This window comes from Protopterus annectens, chromosome 3.part0 (genome assembly GCF_019279795.1).
Source record: "Protopterus annectens isolate FY-2018-M chromosome 3.part0, PAN1.0, whole genome shotgun sequence".
NCBI lineage: Eukaryota > Metazoa > Chordata > Ceratodontiformes > Protopteridae > Protopterus > Protopterus annectens.
In genome coordinates this window covers 339,818,105-339,837,875 of record NC_056731.1, presented here as the reverse complement: position 1 = coordinate 339,837,875, position 19,771 = coordinate 339,818,105, and the positions used below count along the sequence as shown (strand labels likewise).

Sequence of the window (19,771 nt, the reverse complement as noted above, 5' to 3'; positions counted from 1 at the left end):
AGGACAGGATGGAAGAATGATTAAACTGGATGGAAATAGACAACACGGATCTATCATTATTTTAAGTACATAACTTTCACATGAGACTTCAGCTTGTGTGAGAGAGTCCCCAGCCATGTATCATTCTAGGGAGGTCTTAGGAGAGAACATTCTGCAGAATGGTGGAATCAAATGAGGCACTGGACCGCAACTGCACATCCATTTTGTAATGGGGCATAAAAGTACTAGTCCAAGTAGCAGCAGGATAAATGTCATCAATAGAGGTTCTGGAGAAACAAGCTGAAGTAGCAACTACTGCTCTGGCAGAATGACCTTTAGATTTTCCCGGCAGGGACTTTTCTTTCAAAATTACACACAAAAGAAATACAATCTGACAGCCAGTTAGATAGGGTTGCTTTTGACAATGGCCTGCCCAGCCTGACTTTGAAAAAAAAGAGACAGAGTTGTTCCGATTTTCTAAAGGCTTTAGTTCTGTCCAAACAGAATCTCAGCTGTCTCTGAACATCCAGACAATGAAACAAATATTCACCCTTACTGCTGTAGCTCAGAAAAAAACATAGTTAACTGAATATGCTGGTTCAAAGTGGACGCCGGTGCTACCTCAGGCAAGGAAGAGGTGTCAGTCCTAAACGTAACCCTATCCATGTGTAAATTCAGGTAAGGAGGTACAGAGTACAAGGCTTGCAACTCTGAAACCCACATAATCAAAACAACAGCCACCTAGAAAACGGTCTTCAAAGACAGTAACTTTAAGGGAATAGTGGCCAAAGGCTCAAAAAAGAGAGTCAGTTAACACATGCATCTGGAATGGGATTCTGAATGGGGGGAAGCAACAAGAATGTACCCCTCAATAAAGCCTTAGAAATCTTCAGAGCAGCTACTGAGGTACCATCTCTGCCAATGTGAAAATCTGAAATAGTAGCCAGATGAACACGGACATTGGAATAGTTCATCCCAGACTCAGAGGTCAGCAAGAAAATTCAGATCATCCTCAGGCAGAGCTGAAAATGGGATCAAAGCCCTTAGATGAAGTCCAAATTGTAAAATATCTCCATTTACTAGTGTTGATCTACCAGGTACAGGATTTCTGGGAAGAGAAGAAAATGACAACTCTGTCGACAGCTCAAGATCCCTTACCATGAAAGGAAATGGAGAAACCATATGTTCAGTTTAACAGTATGAATGCCAGATGAGAAATCAACCCCAGAACAGACGCTAAAGACCTATGGAAGGTGTCGAATGTGAGGCCACAAAAAAGGGAACTAGACTTGTTGGGGTCAGGATGGAGTAATGAGAATAACAGTCACTCTGCAAATGGGCTGCTTTCTGAATAAATTGCATTACAGGTGGAGTAGGCAGAGTTGTGTACAGAAGCCCAAGAAGCCAAGCATACAAAATAATGTCCCTTGGTGACTGCCCCACAGGTGGAACCAAGGTATAAACGGCTTCACTTAGTGTTGGATGAGGTGGCAAAAGGATTACAGAAACGGGTGCCACAGAGTTGGAAAATCCACGCTGCTGCTGCTTCTGGACTTGGGGACCATTACTGAGGAAGAATGGTCCTACTTACACTCTCCACTAAGATGATTGACTTCTGCAGCATGTGCATTGTGATCAGAGAATGCCGAGAGGAAACTGCCCACACCCTCTCTCTCATAGCTTCCCAACAAAAAAGCTAAGGCAAGTCCTCCTCCAAGTCCTCCTCCAATATGCTACGGATCTATACCACAGGCATACCATCCTTTTGAACAGAGATCACACCCTTGTGGGGGGGGGGGGGCTGAAAGGCCTGCAACATTAGGAGGACTGCTCTCATCTCCAAAGATGACCACATCCCCTGAACCAACTTCCCTTCGAAATGTCCCCACCTCAGAAGGCAGGTGTCCATAGTGCCCATAGCTTGATGTAGGGGAAGAACAAAAGGTTGCCTGGTGGTGACAAGAGATGACTACAATCACCATCTCAGCCCAGCAAATGTCGGTCACGACAATATGAAAGTTCATGGGATGAGTTACATATGATCGTTGAGCTGCTAACAACCACTGCAGTATCCTCATATGGCACGTCGCGAGCTGCACCAGGAAAATTGATACCACCATGTACCCCAAAGTCTCAGACCATGGAGGCCAGAGGTTTGGAACAAGACAAAAATGAGTTGCTTCTGTTCAAAGAGAGTTCACCCTGTGTACTGCAAGTTTTACTGTTTGAGAAACCATATCCAAATGACAGCCTATGAACTCCAACACTTGAATGGGCTTTAGACTGGATTTCTCTTAGTTCACGGGGATTCCTAAGGACAGGCACAAATGGAGTAAGGAATCCCACGCTTTGATCAATGATGTCATCGTGGAGGTGGTGAGGAGCCAATAATACAGATATGGGAAGACCTGAAAGATCGGCAGCCTGTGCCAACCTGCCACAACTGCCAAGCATTTATTCAACACACAGAGGCCTGTGGTAAGACCACATTGCAATTCTCGAAACTGGTAATTATCAGATCCCAGCTGAAAGTGCAGAAATCTCCTGGACAGCCTTGCAATCTTTACATGATGGTAGAAGACATCCTTGAGATCTACTGAGCACATCTAGTTGCCTTTCCTCAACAGAGGTAGAACGGACTGCACCGTGCCCACCCAGAACTTGGTCTGCTTGACAAAACGGTTCATTCTGCTCAGATCTGAAATTGACCTCAGGTCGTTGTTCTTGTTTGGCACTAAAAAGTAACTGGAATAGACCCCAGATCATCAGACTGGTGGGACCTCCTGAATGAATGTCAGTAGCTTCTGAATCTCGACTGTTGTCTCTATTTCTCTGACATGGTGGAATATCTGGTAATTACTTTGCGTTACACTTGGAGGAATTAAAAATGGAACTGTATAAATTACAGTTGTGTACACTTACCATAAATGTAGATGTTCGAGTGCATTCACTGTTGGAATGATTACATTTGGGTAATCTGTTGGCAGGTTGCCCTCAGTAGGCCTGAATAACACAGTCTTGGGTCCTGCGTCGGTTGCTGTCTCCTCTTCCATGATGTCAGGTCATCAGGGGTATAAAACATGCAGCCGACGCCATTTTATTCAGTTTTTCTTGCCCCAGATGTCAGTTGCCCCCCACAAATGGGGAGCAAAAAAAAAAAATATATATATATATATATATATATATATATATAAAACAGAAAAATATGTAAATGCACTTTTAGCAACATAAACTTTACCTTCATCGAAAAGCAAATACACCACAAAGGCTTTTTAGAATATAGTGAAGTTAAGAGAAGTTATAGAAAAGGGGGATGGCGGGTGGGTAACCCGGACTGCAACAGTGAATACACTCGAACAACTACATTTATGGTAAGTGTACACAAAGTACAGTTGTGTACACTTACCATAAATGTAGATGTTCGAGTGTATTCACTGTTGCAGTCATTACATTTGGGTAATCTACTGGCAGGTTGCCCTCAGTCGGCCTGAATATCAAAGTCTTGGGCCTGCGTTGGTTGCTGTCTCTTCTTCCATGACGTCAGGTCGTCAGGGATATAAAACAGGCAGCCAACGCCATTTTTTTAGTTTTAATTGCCCCAGATGTCAGGTGCCCCCCAAATGGGGAGCAAAAAAATATATATATATAACTATATATACATGCAATTGTAACAACATAAACTTTACCTTCATCTAAAAGCAAATACACCACAAACGCTGTAGAGTATAGTGAAGGAAAGAGAATCTCCAGAATAAAGGGGGATGGCTGGTGGGTAACCCAGACTGCAACAGTGAATACCCTCGAACATCAACATTTATGGTAAGTGTACACAACTGTACTATGTTCTTCGTGTTTCACTGTTGCAGGCATTACATTTGGCTAGAATCCCAAAGCTATGGATGGGAGGCTGGAACTAAACAGCATTAGGAGCGGCTATAAGGCCCTGCAGAACTGCAGTGGCAAAGCCTGCCCTGGATTTGGAAGAGAGAGGAAAATGATAATGCTTTGTGAGGGTATGAACAGAGCTCCAAGTAGCAGCTTCTAGAATGTCTTTGGTTGGCACTCCTCTGAGAAAAGCTGCTGAGGTAGAGGCAGCACTGGTGGAATGTGACCTGATCCCCTTAGGCACAGGTTTACCATGGTGCAAGTAGCAGAAACGAATGCAGTGACCTATCCACTTAGAAATAGTCTGCTTTGATATACCCTTCCCCTCTGAACCTGCAGCAAATGCCACCAGTAGTTGCTCAGACTTTCTTAGAGATTTGGTCCCGTTTAAGTAGAATCTTAGTTGTCTGTGTACATCCAATGAATGCAGAATACGCTCCCCCTTATTCTGCGGATTTGGGTAAAATGTTGGCAGGTGGATTGTTTGGTTAAGGGCCACAGTGGATACCACCTTACGCATAAAAGAAGGATTGGTCCTGAGGGACACCCTGTCCAAGTAAAATGTAATAAAAGGCTCGACAGCCATGAGAGCCCGTAGTTCTGAAACCCTTCTTGCTGAAGTGATTGCCTAGAGGAAAGCTGTTTTCCAAGATAAAAATTTTAAATACGCAGTAGCTGCTGGTTCAAAAGGAGGCAGGGTGAGTTTTTCCAGCACAAAATTGAGGTGCCATGCAGGAGTTGGTGATCTTCTGGGAGGACTTAGATTTTTGGCCCGTCTAAGATACTGTTTAAGCAGATGGTGAGAAAACAGGGGAGGGCTTCGTGTTGTAATGAGCCGAGATGGCAGAGGCATGGATTTTTATTGAAGAAAAAGACAGGCCCCGACAAATATTGTAAAATCTGAGGGATACTGCACCTTGCTGTTTCCATTCCTTGTGCTTGGTTCCAAGCACAGAATCTCTTCCCTTTATCGGCATACGATTTTCTGGTACTAGGCCTTCTGTCTTTCAAAATGACATCCATCACAGATTTACTGAGAGGTGTTGTTTGAATAATTAAATGATCAGCCATGCTGCAAGGTTCAGAGTTTGGATCTGAGTGTGCAGAATTTGATTGTTATGCAGAGACAGTAGATGAGGTATTTGAGGCAAGTACCAAGGAGGGAGTTGAGACATATTCCTTAGAATTCGGTACAAGTGCTAGCGAGGCCAGTCCGCAGCAATTAGGATCATCTTTAGTTTTTCCTGTCTGGCCTTTAATAAGACCTTGGAGAGAAGAGGCAGAGGGGGGAATGCATAGACTGATAGGTTTTTCCAACTGAAGGATAGGGCATCCACTTTCCATGCTAGTCTGTGAGAAGTCCTTGTGCAAAATGTGTCCAGTTGATAATTCTGAGGAGAGGCAAATAGATACATGTCTGGTCTCCCCCATTTCTGTGTCAACATGTTGAAGATTTGTGGATCCAGTTTCCACTCTTGCGGGTCCATAAGGATTCTGCTTAGGTCATCTGCTAGAGTATTTTGTTTTCCTGGCAGGAAGTGAGCTTGCCAATATATTTGGCAAGTCAAAGCTGTGTTCCACAATTCCAAGGCTAGTCAACAAAGGGGGTAGGAATGTGTACCCCCCTGCTTGTATATTTACCACATAACCGTGGTGTTGTCCGTCTTTATCAGTAGTTGTCCTGGATGAATTAAGTCCTTGAAGGCTGTCAGAGCATTCTCAACAGTTAGCATCTCCTTCTGGTTGTTATGCAGATGCATTTGCTTTGGGCTCCATTTGCCCTGAATGCATCTACCCGCCAGGTGGGCCCCCCAAGCACAGTCTGATGTGTCTGTAGTTAGGGTTTGGGTGGCAGGGGGGTAGAGTGAATGACAGTCCCTTGTTTAGGTGACATGTCTGCCCATCAATGAAATTCCTGTTGTAGGCAGGGAATGAGAGGAATCATTGTTTCCAGACTGTGACAATGCTGACTCCATAAACTTTTTAGGTACCATTGAAGTTTTCTCATATGCAGTCTCGCATATGGAATTAGTAGAATGCAGGATGCCATGAACCCCAAAGCCTGCAGAATTTGTCTTGCAGATAACTGGGTTTTTGTTGCCATTTGTTTGAAGTATGTTGCCAGTTGCCTTTGTTTGTCTGGCATAAGGTAAGCCATCTGGACAGTTGTGTTCCAAGCTTGCACCCAGGAATGTAATTATATGAGAGGGTACCAATTGTGATTTCTTCTCGTTTATTGTGTACCCTAGGCATGTTAGAAGCCTTTTTACAAACGCCTAGATGTTGAAGAAGAATGTCCTTTTCCTCTGCTTGAATGAGACAGTTGTCCAGATCAGAATAAAATTGTATGCTTCTTTGTCTGCAGAATGCAATTACTTGTGCCAGGCACTTTGTAAAGACCCTGGGTGCAGTAGATAAGCCAAAGGGCAGTGCAGAGAATTGGTAATGCAAACAACCTGCTTTGAAGCGGAGGCATCTTCTGCACAATTCCCTTATTGGGATATGTAGGTATGCCTCAAGTCTAGATTCACTAGCCAAGCGTTTCTGCCCAGCATAGGCAGTAGCTGTTGTAAGGTCAGCATTTTGAATTTTGGAACGTCCAGGAACATGTTCAAACTTGTTAAGTCCAGTATTGGACACCAGGCATTGTCTTTTCTGGGTACCAGGAAAAGCCTTGAATAAAAACCTTGTCCTTTTTCCTTTTCCAGTACTGGATGAATAGCCCCCATATCCATGAGGGACATAACTTGTTTCTGAGCCTCTGCCCATTGATTCTGTGGCAGATCTGGCGAACTGTTTGGAATTGGCAAAGTATGGAAATTAAATCTGTACCCCTGGGATACTATGTTTAATACCAACTTGTCCTGGGTAATTAACTGCCAATTTTGAGCATGAAGCGCTAATTTTCCCCCCAAGGGGGCTGCCAAATGATAAGTACTTGGTGAAGGTAGAGGGAAGTCATTGGGACTGCTTACTGTAGGGTTGCGCTTTGTTTCCTCCAGATTTGGAGGTGGAGGCACCCCATTGCTTTGACCTGTAAGAACCCTGTGATTGGTATCTAGAGCCTTTTGATCGCCTGGATTTACCTCGAGGGCTGTGTTGGACACAGGAAAGGACCAATTTTTAGTAGGCCAGTGTCTACTGAACCTGGGTGGCTGCACTTGTAAGACATCTTATACAGTTTGCACAGATTTAGCTTTGTCTTCCATTTTTTTTAAAACCTCTTCTGCCTTATTACCAGAGTACATGCTGCAAGAGGGCATCCAACAACTTAGCTTTAACATGATCAGGCAGATTTTGCTCCTTGAGCCAGGCATGCCTTCTAATCACAGACCCAGTAACTGTGGCCCTGCAAGAGGCCTCCAAGGAATCAAAACCACATTGCAAAGTATGCTTTCCAACCTGTTCTGCTGAATGCAGTAATTCCTGTAATTCTTTATTTTCCACACAAATCAGAAATCATAATTTTCTATCTATTTCAATAAGCCCATAACATGCTGTTGATATTTAAGCATATGAAACTGGCAGTTTAAGGCCCTAACTGCCAAGGTTGCAAACGTATAAACCTTCTTTCCCCCATCTATCCAGCACCCTGGAATCTCTATCAGAGGGGGTAGGATTTTTGGCTGTAGAGGCCTTTACACCTCTGGGACCCTGTGAAATAGTCTCAGGATCAGCAGCGGGATTTTTGAATAAAAAATTGTGGGAGTCAGGAACACTAATATCTGTCTGGCTTACTAGGAGTCGGAGGAAGTGAATCAGGAGCCATGCTTGATTCCGAAAACACATCAACAACAATGTCTAAAACAGGAGGTATTGCGCCAAAGCCCTATGCTGAGGAAGAAGGAGGAAATCCCTAAGCCTCTTTTTTGATTCAGAGAAATCCTGACTCTCCCAGTGAAAATGTTTCCCTTAAGGTATGCAAGGTTTCTCCAAAAGAATAATCCTCAGGAGGAGATGCAGATGGTATGGATTCTTCTGCATCAGAATCCTCATAGGGTGGAATAGAAAATTCCTGATCAGAAGAGGAGTCAGAAGAAATGCAAACCTGATCTGAAGATTCATAATCAGTGCCTTGCCTAGGCCTCTTAGCAGGGGGGGGGGGGGGGGTTGGAGCCCCTGATCAAGGTAATTAAGTCCTCAGCCATTTTGAAAATCTGTTTTTTAGCCATAGGCCCCTGAGTAGGTGGGCTCATGCGTCAGTTTTTAGACACAGAAGATGTTTTTGATCTTGTTTTTGAAGCTGGCATTGGTTTTATATAAAAATGTTGAGGCCTGAAAACACCCTCAGAAGCAGGTGCTTGCTCAATGGCTACGGACCCATCCAAGGGAGAGACATCCGCGGTTTCAATACTCTGAGAATCTCCCGGCATACCGGACTCCGCATGGGTCTCGGTAGAGGCCTGCAACTCAAAAGTTGCGGGTATCAGCGGCTGCAAAAGCGCCTCAATGAGTAAAGGCGACCAGCTTAGGAGAAGTTTCGTCGGTTTTGGACCTCGACGGTCTGTCTCTATCTTTTTCTTTGCGTTTTTTGTGAACTCCGGTAGTCGGATTGCTAACCGATGACATTTCAGGGTAATTACATCTTGATCCAAAATATTTAGAAGCATAAATATACCAATGCTTAATAGTGCGATGGTTAAATCTAGCACAAAACCGACAGCAAGGTACATTACTATCTGGGCCTAGGCAAGGAATACAGTACAAATGAAAATCCTTATGAGGTATTTGCTTCCCACAAGTAATGAAATTATTAACTTTTACTGATATCGGTAAGGAGCAAGAAAAAGTTTCTCCAACGGGGTACTTAGCTTTAGTTGAAGACTTCGGCTCTGAAACTCGAATGTGAAAATTTCAGGAGTCGGCAGACCGGCACTTGCGAACTGCTTCTGCTTCGGGCACCGCGCGGCAAGACAGACTGCGTCAGCCGTATGCTTTATATCCATGACGACCTGACGTCATGGAAGAGGAGACAGCAACCGACGCAGGACCCAAGACTTTGTTATTCAGGCCGACTGAGGGCAACCTGCAAGCAGATTATCCAAATGTAATGACTGGAACAGTGAAATACAAAGAACATCCTCTGGATAATAGACTCAACACCCATGCATCCCAGGTGATGGCCTCCGAAACTTTTGAGTGGAGAACCAAGCAACCAAACTCCTCAGATCCAACAAAAGGTGTTTGACTGTTACTGCAATTCAGAGCCATAAGTAGTGCATTCTTTGTAATCAACAATTAGCAGACAAACATGCTTCCACTATGTTACCTAAAGTACAGTTGTGTACACTTAACCTAAATGTAGATGTTAGAGTGTATTCACTGTTGCAGTCATTACATTTGGATTATTTGCCTGCAGGTAGCCCTCAGTCGGCCTGAATATCAAAGTCTTGGATTCCTGTATCGGATGCGGTCTCTTCCTCCATGACGTCAAGTCGTCAAGGGTATAAACATGCAGCCGACACCATTACATCAGTTTTTTTTTGCCCCAGAAGTCAGGTGCCCCCATAATGGAAGGCAATTATATGTTAGGTTACACCTCAAACAAAAAAGCAAATACACCAGAAAGCTGAAATAGACTAAACAAGAAGAAAAGTATAGCCAAGAGAAGTTAGGGGGCTAGAGGGAGGGTAACCAGGACTGCAAAAGTGAATACACTCGAACATCTATATTTATGGTAAGTGTACACAACTGTACTATGTTCTTCGTGTTTCACTGTTGCAGTCATTACATTTGGGGTGATTCCCAAAGCTAAGGAAAGGAGGAGTAAGTTAGAGAGCATTAGGACCAGCTATTAAGCCCTGCAAGACTGCAGTGGCAAAACCAGCTCTGGATTTAGAAAAAATAGGCATGTGGTAATGCTTGGTGAAGGTATGTACAGAGCTCTAGGTAGCAGCATCTAAGATGTCCCTGGTATGGACACCCCTGAGAAAGGCTGTAGAGGCAGATGCAGCCCTGGAGGAATATGATCTTATCCCCGGTGGGGTAGGTTTTCCATGGTGCATATAGCAGAAATGAATGCAATGGACTACCCACTTAGAAATGGATTGCTTTGAAATGGCCTTCCCCTCTGCCCCTGCAGCAAAGCCAGCTAGCAGCTGTTCAGATTTTCTGAGAGGCTTAGTCCTGTCCAAATAAAATCTAGGTTGCCTGTGCACGTCCAAAGAGTGCAGTATTCGTTCTCCTTTGTTTTGTGGATTTGGGAAAAAAGTAGACAAATGAATGGACTGATTAAGGGCCACACTAGACACCACCTTGGGCATAAAGGAAGGATTGGTCCTGAGCAGCACCCTGTCTTCATGAAAGAAGATGAATGGCTCCACTGCCATGAGGGTCTGTAATTCAAACACTCTTCTTGCTTAAGTGACGGCTAGAAGGAAGGCTGTTTTCCAAGAAAGGAATTTCAACTCTGCCGTTGCAGCTGGCTCAAAAGGAGGTAGAGTGACCTTTTCCAATACAAAGTAAAGGTCCCAGGCTGGAGTAGGGGCTCTCCTGGGTGGTCTTAAATGTTTGGCCCCTCTGAGGAATTGCTTTAGCAGGGGCTGAGAGAAGAGGGATGGGGTCAGTATTATAATGAGCTGAAATGGCAGAGGAATGAATTTTGATTGGCAAGAAGGAAAGGTCCTTGTGGAGCATCTCTGTTAAGTACTGAAGAATATGCGGTAAGCTGGGCACCGTAGTGCCCATCCCCTAAATATGGCTCCAGGAACAGTATCTTTTCCACTTTTCAGCATAGTATTTTCTAGTACTAGGCCTCCTTGCCTCCAGAATGACATCACGCACCTGCTTACTGAGGAATGTTATTGGAGAGCTCAAGGAATTGGCCAGGCTGCAAGGTTCAGGGTTTGAAGTTGAGGGGGCAGAATCTGGTCCTCCAGCTGGGACAGCAGGGAAGGGGTCTGAGGCAGGTGCCATGGTTCCAGCAGTGACATACTGCGCAAGTGGGGGTACCAGTGATGGCATGGCCAGTCTGGTGCAACCAGTATTGTCCTTGGTCTGTCCTGTTTGATCTTTAGCAGAACGTTCGAGAGGAGAGGAAGAGGGGGGAAAGACATAAACTGAGGTGCTTTCCGAGGTGAAGGACAGGGCATCCACTTTCCAAGCTTGACTGTGGGAAGTCTTTGTGCAGAACTTCTCCAATTGGTAGTTCTGAGGGGAGGCAAACAGGTCTATGTCTGGATTCCCCCATTTGTTTCTCAAAAGGTTGAATATCTTTGGTTCCAGTTTCCACTAGTGTGGGTCCATGAGATTTCTGCTTAGGCTGTCTGCCAGTGAATTTAGCTTGCCTGGCAGGAATTGAGCTTGTAGGTGCACTTGGTAGCTCAAGGCTGTGTTCCACAGAGCCATGGCTAGTCTGCAGAGAGGGTATGAGTGGGTTCCCCCCTGCTTCTTTATGTACCACTTAACAGTGGTGTTATCTGTCTTTACCAATAATTGTCCTGGAAGAATGTGGTCCTTGAAGGCTGTCAAGGAATTCTGTACAGCTAACATTTCTTTTTGACTGATATGCAGGTGCATCTGACTTGGGTTCCATTTGCCCTGAATGCACTGCCCTGCCAAGTAAGCCCCCCCCATGCATAGTCTGATGCGTCTGTTCTTAGGGTTTGGGCGGCAGGGGGTAGAGTGAATGGGAGCCCCTTGTTGTAGTAGCAGGCCTCTGCCCACCAAAGGAATTCTGTCTTTATGCAAGGAATGATAGGAATCATTGATTCCAGGTCCTGAGAATGTTGATACCATAGGCTTTTTAGATACCATTGTAGTCTCCTCATATGCAGTCTTGCACATGGAATTAGAAGAATGCAAGAGGCCATGAATCCCAGGGCTTGCAGGATTTTCCTTGAAGATAGCTGTGTCTTTGCGGCCAGTAGTTTGAAGTAGGATGTCAAATAAACTTGTTTCTCTGGCTTGAGGTAAGCCATCTGGGAAGTTGTGTTCAAGCTTGCTCCCAGGAATACAATTTGTTGGCAGGGTACTAGATGAGATTTCTTTTCGTTTATGGTGTACCCCAGTGAGGTTAGAAGTTTCTTTACAAATGCCAGATGTTTTAGTAGCATGTCCTGGTTTTCTGCCTGAATTAGGCAATCGTCCAGGTATGGGTATATCTGAAAATTTCTTTGCCTGCAAAATGCGACGACTGGAGCTAGACACTTTGTGAATACCCTGGGCGCAGTAGATAAGCCAAAAGGAAGTGCAGAGAACTGATAGTGCATGGAGCCTGCTCTGAAGCGTAGTTATTTCCTGCAAGGTTCTCTTACTGGAATGTGCAGGTAAGCTTCCTTTAAGTCTAAGGTTGCCAACCAGGCATCTTTGCCAAGCATAGGAAGCAGCTGTTGAAGTGTTAGGATTTTGAATTTTGGGATTATCAAAAAGGTGTTCAGAATAGACAGGTCCAGGATAGGATGTCAGGAGCTGACTTTTCTGGGTACCAGGAAAAGTCTTGAGTAAAAACCTTGTCCCCTTTCTTCTGCTGGGACAGGCTGAAGAGCCCCGATACTTAGAAGAGAGAGAACCTGCAGTTGAGCCCCTGCCCACTGATTTGGGGGTAGGTCTGGCCAACCGTTTGGGGTTCGTAAGGTGTGGAAGTGGAATCTGTATCCTTGGAAAACTATATTTAAAACCCATTTGTCCTGGGTAATGAGTTCCCAGTTTTTTGCATGCAGGGCGATCTTTCTCCCTAAGGGAGCAGGCAGTTGAGCAGGGCTTGGAAGGTTTAAGGTTAAGTCATTGTGAGTGTAGCCTAGGTGGTCTGCTGTTCCTGGGTTTGGGCTGAGAAGGCCTGGAAGTGACAAGAAAGGACCATCCCTTAGAAGGTCAATGCCTGCTAAACCTAGGAGGTTGTACTTGCAGGAAATCTTTAACAGTTTGCATAGATTTAGCTTTTTCCTCCAACTTTTTAAGGACGACTTCTGCTTTGTTGCCAGACAGGTGGGCTTTGGTTTAAGGGAGCATCCAGTAGTTTAGCTTTAACATGATCTGGCAAATTTTGCTCCTTAAGCCAAGCATGCCTTCTAAGTACAGACCCAGTGACAGCAGCCCTGCAAGATGCTTCTAGAGAGTCAAAACCACATTGCAAATGTTTACCAACTTGTTCAGCAGAATGCATTAAATCCTGTAATTCTTTATTTTCAGCACAGTCAGGAATCAACATCATTTTCTGTTTAAGTAGTCCCATAATATGCTGCTGACACTTTAAGATATGAAACTGTCAGTTTAAGGGCCTAATGGCCAAAGTAGCAGAAGTTCATAGGCTCATACTAGGCTATCTGCCCTAGGGCATTTATAAGCCTAGCCAGAGTGTGTTTGGCTTTCGCCACCCATTTTAAATTAATTTTGCTATGCCCTTTTTCAAGGTTAGTATACTGTGCCTCTGTCTAACAGTGACACAGAAGTGATACCCGGGGTAAACCTACGATCTCCCATCCACTCATCAAGATTCCTCTTGAAGAGACTCAATGAGGGACTCTGCCTAACCTGGACTGGGATTTTATTCCAGAGTGAAGGGAGCCTCTGGGTTATGAATCTGTCCCTCCAGCATGTCCTATTTATTTCAGTGCTGAGGTTCAAGTCTCTCGAGCGTAGTAGCTCAATGGGATTTGGATTTTCTGAGGTGCAGCATGTCCATTAATTCGGGTTGGACATGGCTTTATACGTCAGGCACAGATCGCCTCTGAGCAGGCGGTATGCCACTGAGTAGAGCTGGAGTTTCTTTAACCGGGCAGCATATGGCATCTGTTTGAGCCCTTTGATCCTCTTGGTGAGGTACTTTGGGGTCTTTCCAGTTGCTGCAGGTGTCTGGTAAGGTACATCCCAAAGGGCATTGTACTCAATTATGGGCCTGATGAGGGATGAGTAAAGAGGCACGATGACCTCCCCTGATCTAGATGTGAATCCCTTCATGATTAGGTGGGCTATATAAAATGTTTTTCTAACCACTTTGGCCACGTGGTTGTCAAATGAGAGATTGCTATCAACTTGGGTCCCCAGGTCCCTAATTGCTTCTTCTGTACTTAATGGATTACCACCTATGTGGTAATTTGTGGGCACTTTGTTTTTGCCAAAGGGGATGACTATACACTTTTTGGAGTTTAGCTTGAGGCCATGGCTCTGGCACCAGTTGTCTGTTTCTATGAGGCCCTTTTGGAGGATGCTTGTGTCGGCTGGAGTGTCGATTATGGCGCCCAGTTTGCAGTCATCTGCAAACTTGGTCGGCCACAGTCCTTCCGTGTTGGCCTGTACCTCCGAGAAATATATACCGAACAAGAGCGGTCCCAGGACTGAGCCTTGTGGGACGCCACTTGTAACTGGTTTGGAGTCTCACATGGCTCCAGCAATTCTAACCATGTGGGTTCTGTCCTTGAGCCAGTTTGCAACCCATCTAGTGACATAGGGGTTTATATTTAAGCTGGTGAGCTTATCTATATTGCCAGAGTGGGGTATTGTATCGAAGGCTTTTGCGAGGTCCAGGTAGGCTGTATGGACCACCTTCCCCTCGTCAATGGCCTTGGTGACTGTTTCAAAGAAATCAACCAGGTTTAAGAGGCAGGATCTGCCCTTAACAAAGCCGAACTGGGTAGGATCCAGTGTCTGTAGGTCCCCAATATCTTTATTTATGAGATCCATGATGATCACTTCCATAGCTTTGCAGACCAAGCTAGTCAGGCTTATGGGGTGATAGTTTCCAGGATCCATTGAGGCACCACCTTTGTGGAGAGGGACCACTGTTGCTGTACGCCACTCTTTGGGTACATATCCTGTAGTAAGGCTGAGATTGAACAGTAGTTTTATGTTTGGGTTTAGCTCTTCTTGGAGTTCATGCAGGACGCAGCCCAGGACACCGTCTGGTCCCATTGATGCTGTGTTTTTTGCTTTGGAGAGGGCAGCTCTTACCTGAGCATCTGAGATGTCAGGGGGGCAGCACTCTGCTGGGATAGATATTTGCCCTTTTGGTGGGGAGGAGGGGGGGAGAAGTTTGCGCTGAACCTGTCAGCTAGGATGCTGGCAATGTCTGTGGGTTTGGTGTATTTTTTGTCATTTTGGACTAATTCTGAGCATATCTGGGAATTCCCACCCAGGTTCCTAACATAACTAAAGAAAGCCTTGTATACCTTCTTACCCCATCTGTCCAAGGCCCTATCAGAGGGGGTAGGGTTTTTGGCAGTAGTAGCCTTAATGCCTTTAGGTCCTTGGGAAATGGTCTTTGGGTCTGCAGTAGGATTCTTGAAGAGGAACTTGTGAGAGGCAGGTACTCTAATACCTGTCGGGCTTCCTGGGAGCTGGAGGTAAAGTGTCTGGGGCCAGGCTAGATTACAAGAAGGCATCATCTACAATGTCCAGGACAGGAGGGATAGCTAAAGGCCTGTGTTGAGGGAGGAGTAAGAATTCCCTACGCCTCTTTTTGGAGTCAGAGTAATCCTGGCTTTACCAACGGAAATGCCCCCTAAGAGTGTGCAAGGTTTCACCAAATGAAAAATCTTCTGGAGGGGATGCAGAGGGAATGGAATCCTCTGCATCAGAATCCTCATAGGTAGATAAGGGCAAATCCTGGTAATCGGAAGAAACAGAAATTTCAGAATCCTGATCAGAAGAATCAGAAGGAAAATCAGTTCTAGATCTCAGAGGATGAAGGCTGGCTTCCCCTAATTAAAGCAATAAGGTCTTCAGCCTTTATTATCATTTGTGTTTTAGGCATATGGGCCTGACCATGCGGTTTGGACTTTGGTTTTCTAGGTGTGGGTCGAGTTTTAGGCCTTGAAGAAGAAAAAGATGGCATCGGTTTGAAATGCAAGTCAGTAGGCCTGAATACACTCTCAGAAGCAGGTGCCTGCACAGCGGCTCCGGACCCATGCAAGATAAAGACATCCACAGGTTCCATAGTCGAAGAAGCATCTCGTGGCATACCGGACTCCGAATGGGTCTCAGTACAGGCCTGCGAATCTGAAGTAGCGGGTATCAGGGGCTGCAAAAGCGCCTCTGAGTACCAGCGAACTGGCGACTAGCTTAACGGAAGCATTGTCAGCAGCTTTGTACCTATTGCGGTCTGTCTCTGTTTTTATCTTTATGATTTTTCGGAAAGTCGGTAGTCGGATGGCTTAACGAAGCCATTTCTGGACAGTTAAACAGAGTACCGAAATAATTTGCTGCAAAAAGAAACCGACGACGAATAGTCTGGGGGTTGAATAAGGCAAAAAACCGACAGCGAGGGACGTCGTGGTCTGGTCCTAAGCAAGGAATGCAGTACAAATGAAAATCTTTATGAGGTATTTGCTTTCCACAGGTAATACAATTGTTAACTTTTATTGACATCGGTTAAGAGCAAGAAAAAGGATCCCCAACAGGGTACTTAGCTTTTTTGAAGACTTCGGTTCTGAAACTCAATGAAAATTTCAGGAGTCGGCCGACCGGCACTTGTGAACTGCTTCTGCTTCGGGCACCGCGTGACAAGAAAGACTGGTGTAATGGCGTCAGCTGCATGTTTTATACCTATGACGACCTGACGTCACGGAAGAAGACATCTGACGCAGGAATCCAAGACTTTAATATTCAGGCCGGCTGAGGGCTACATGCAGGCAGATAACCCAAATGTAATGACTGCAACAGCGAAACACGAAGAACATCTATAAGATGTTTTGCAACAGCCGTCATCAAGCAGTCACTGTTAGGAAGGTCTTCTTTATACTCAGTCAGGACAGATGTGACAGTCATCTGACATGAAGGCCTCCATAGGACATCATCAGGAGTAAGCAACTCTTAAAGATTTCAGACCTGGATGACCGCTGCCACGTTACCGGCATCCTCTGACTCTTCAGGCCTACAGAAAGATTTCTTAGGGTGGATGTCAAAACAATCATTATCTAATGCCATCAAAGAATCACAAATGAATGCTGTTTGCTTTTCTAAGGTTAAACTGCAACAAGTATGGCATCCCCTTAGCTTTATTTTTGACCTGAATTATTTGTAGATATCTCATAAGGTAAGCTGATGTAACAACTGAGGGTTAAACACAAACTCATGACAGTGTGCGCACACATACAAACACACATTTGTCACAATTAATCTGTATTCTACAATCCCATTTGCTCTGCTTAGCAGGCACACCTAGATCTCAGAATGGGCAAGACCGATCCTGAGCAAGAAAAAAAAAGAATAAACTTCAAATCAAGAAACAATACTACAAACCTTACAACATTAAGTTAGTAAAATAAAACCTAATCCCCTAGGAGGTACCTGCCTGCACTCCTCTACTCAATGCCTGGTCTGACGGAATAAGCAAATGTGTACTTTCACCATGCAGCAAGAAAAAAAATTAACATGGACGACTGCACATCTCTATACCACAATGCGGAGATGTTTGCTGGTGGGAGATTAGGGGAGAGGGAGATGTGCTCAAACACTGATCAGTCATGGTCTCCACCTAAGGATCAGTGAAGTTATGACTGCAGCAGTGGTCTGCAGTTACCTTTTAATGAAAGCAGCAAATATTTTATTAATAAAAGAAAAACTATTTGAAATAAATTATTTATGCAATCACATTCGTACCTGTATCTTTATCCTTGGCTTTGTAGACTTGACCATAAGTGCCTTCTCCAATAATTCCAATTATGTCAAACTTGTCGACACAGCGCTTTCCCCAATCAATTTCTTTCTCTTTTATCTCGCTACATCGAGGACCGCACATTCTAAAGTCAAAAGTAAACATGTAGAAAATTATACAACACTCCACTTCATGTATATCCTATTTCACTGTCCATTATTAAGGCAGTTTTTGTCAATTATTCAAGCCCAACAATTAATATTCACAGAAAGATGCAACCAAAAGACAGGCGAACTAGTGAGGCACACATTATGTGAATTATGCAGTGATTAATATCAGCAACTGTGTCAATCCAATAAGGTAACAGTGGTGAGCTGTGCACGAAAGGTCCAGGGCACATCACAGCAAATAGTACTAGGGTACATTTTCAGGCAGAAGCTATAATGTAATGAGAAATAATATAACAAACTTTTTTTAAAGTGCAAAATTAACCTCTCAGGTACCACTGCTAATGGTCAATGCAGCTAACCCATAAGATTACTAAAATGGTTAACACTGGCATACATGTCCCCTACCATTACAATAATAAATGGCAAAAAGCCCAGCTCTATAAACTGATCAATATATGCATGTCTCACCGAACAGCAAGATACATTAAACATGTATTAGGGTCACAAAAGTGACAAAAAAAAGTTCTAAGCTTGTTTCCTGCCTTTCCTGTAACTAGTCTAGCCCAAATACAGATTTGCTGTATCCAGGACTCTTTGTAAGCTTCAGAGCCCCCCCCCACCCCCCAAAAAGCCTTTCTGCGCTGGAGGGATGCCTTCCAGCTTATCAGTGGGAGTGGTAAACACTAAGTAACCTATCTACCACAAGAAGGTACAGTTGTCTACACTTATCATAAATGTAGATGTTCGGGTGTATTCACTGTTGCAGTCATCACCTGAGGATTATCCTGTTGTGGTAGCCCTCGGCCGGCCCGAATACAAGAGTCAATGTTTTTCTGCGTCAGCTGCTGTCGCCTGTAGTCAGGTCGTCAGTGCTATAAAGCAAGGCAGCTGACGCCATTACATCAATTTTTCTTGCCCTAACCCGTCGGAAGCACAAGGAAATATGTTTAAGTGGTCCTGGTGGCTAAAAGACACTGTGAGAAGCTTATGTCTCCCTAAGGAAAGAGGATATAGTGGGGAGGAGGGAGGGAAACCAGGACTGCAACAGTGAATACACTCGAAAATCTACATTTATGCTAAGTGCATATAACTGTACTATGTTCTTCATGTTTCATTGTTGCAGTCATCACCTGTGGGAGGGATTCCCAAAGCTGTGGAGAGGGTGGAAGGATTAGTTAGAGACCTAGGCATGGGTCAGCATGCCCTGCAGAACTGCAGAGGCAAACCCTGCCCTAGCTTTAGAAAAAAGGAGTAAGTGGTAATGCTTTGTAAAGGTATGGACAGAGGTCCAGGAGGCAGCTTCCAAGATGTCCCTGGTAGGAACTCCTCTGAGGAATGCTGTGGAAGTGGAGGCTGCTCTAGTGGAATGGGTACGAACAGACTTAGGGGGTGGTTTCCCCGTGTAGTCTATAGCAGAAATGGATATAGTGTGATATCCATTTGGAAATGGTTTGCTTGGAAATGGGCTTCCCCTCTGCCCCTGGGGCAAAGCTAACAAGAAGCTGGTCTGTTTTTCTGAAGGATTTAGTACGGTCCAGGTAGTGTCTGAGCTGTCTGTGCATGTCTAGTGAGTGCAGAATTCTTTCCCCCTTGTTTTGAAAGTTAGGAAAGAAGGTGGGTAGATGTATGGCCTGGTTGAGGGTCACGTCAGATACCACCTTGGATATAAAGGAGGGGTTAGTCTTTAGGGACATCCTGTCTGCATGAAAAATGATGAAGGGCTCAACGGCTATGAGTGCCTGAAGTTCTGAAACCCTTCTGGCTGATGTGAAAGCTAGTAGGAAAGCAGTCTTCCAGGAGAGGTATCTCAATTCTGCTGAAACAGCAGGTTCAAATGGTGGTAAGGTTAGTTTTTCTAAAGCATAATTCAGGCCCCAAGCTGGCGTGGGTGGCCTTTTGGGAGGTCTGATATCAGAAGCCCCTCTGAGGAATTGTTTAATCAAAGGATGTGAGAAGAGGGGCTGGTCTGTAGCAAAATGAGCTGAAATGGCTGACATGGATTTTAATAGAAGAGAAGGAGAGACCACTATTGAGTAACTCTGCCAGGTAGTCCAGGATAAGAGGGATGGAAGGTTGTGAGGTACTGGCCCCTCTGGACTGGCTCCAGGAGCAGAATCTTTTCTATTTCCCTGCACAAGATTTTCTGGTGCTGGCCCTTTTGGCCTCTGTGATGATGTCTAGAACCTGTTGCTTAACAGGGGCCCCT

The 19,771-nt window shown here is 44.8% G+C and overlaps 1 protein-coding gene across 3 annotated transcripts in view; it reads right to left on the bottom strand.

The window, feature by feature from the left end:
- CDK13 (cyclin dependent kinase 13) overlaps window positions 1-19,771 on the bottom strand; it is a 2,153,482-nt gene that overhangs the window by 1,421,547 nt on the left and 712,164 nt on the right. For all 3 annotated transcript variants that reach the window (XM_044064803.1, XM_044064806.1, XM_044064804.1), the window contains one exon: window positions 17,401-17,540. In XM_044064803.1, coding sequence (XP_043920738.1) covers window positions 17,401-17,540 — 140 coding nt within the window. The remainder of the gene's footprint in view (window positions 1-17,400; window positions 17,541-19,771) is intronic.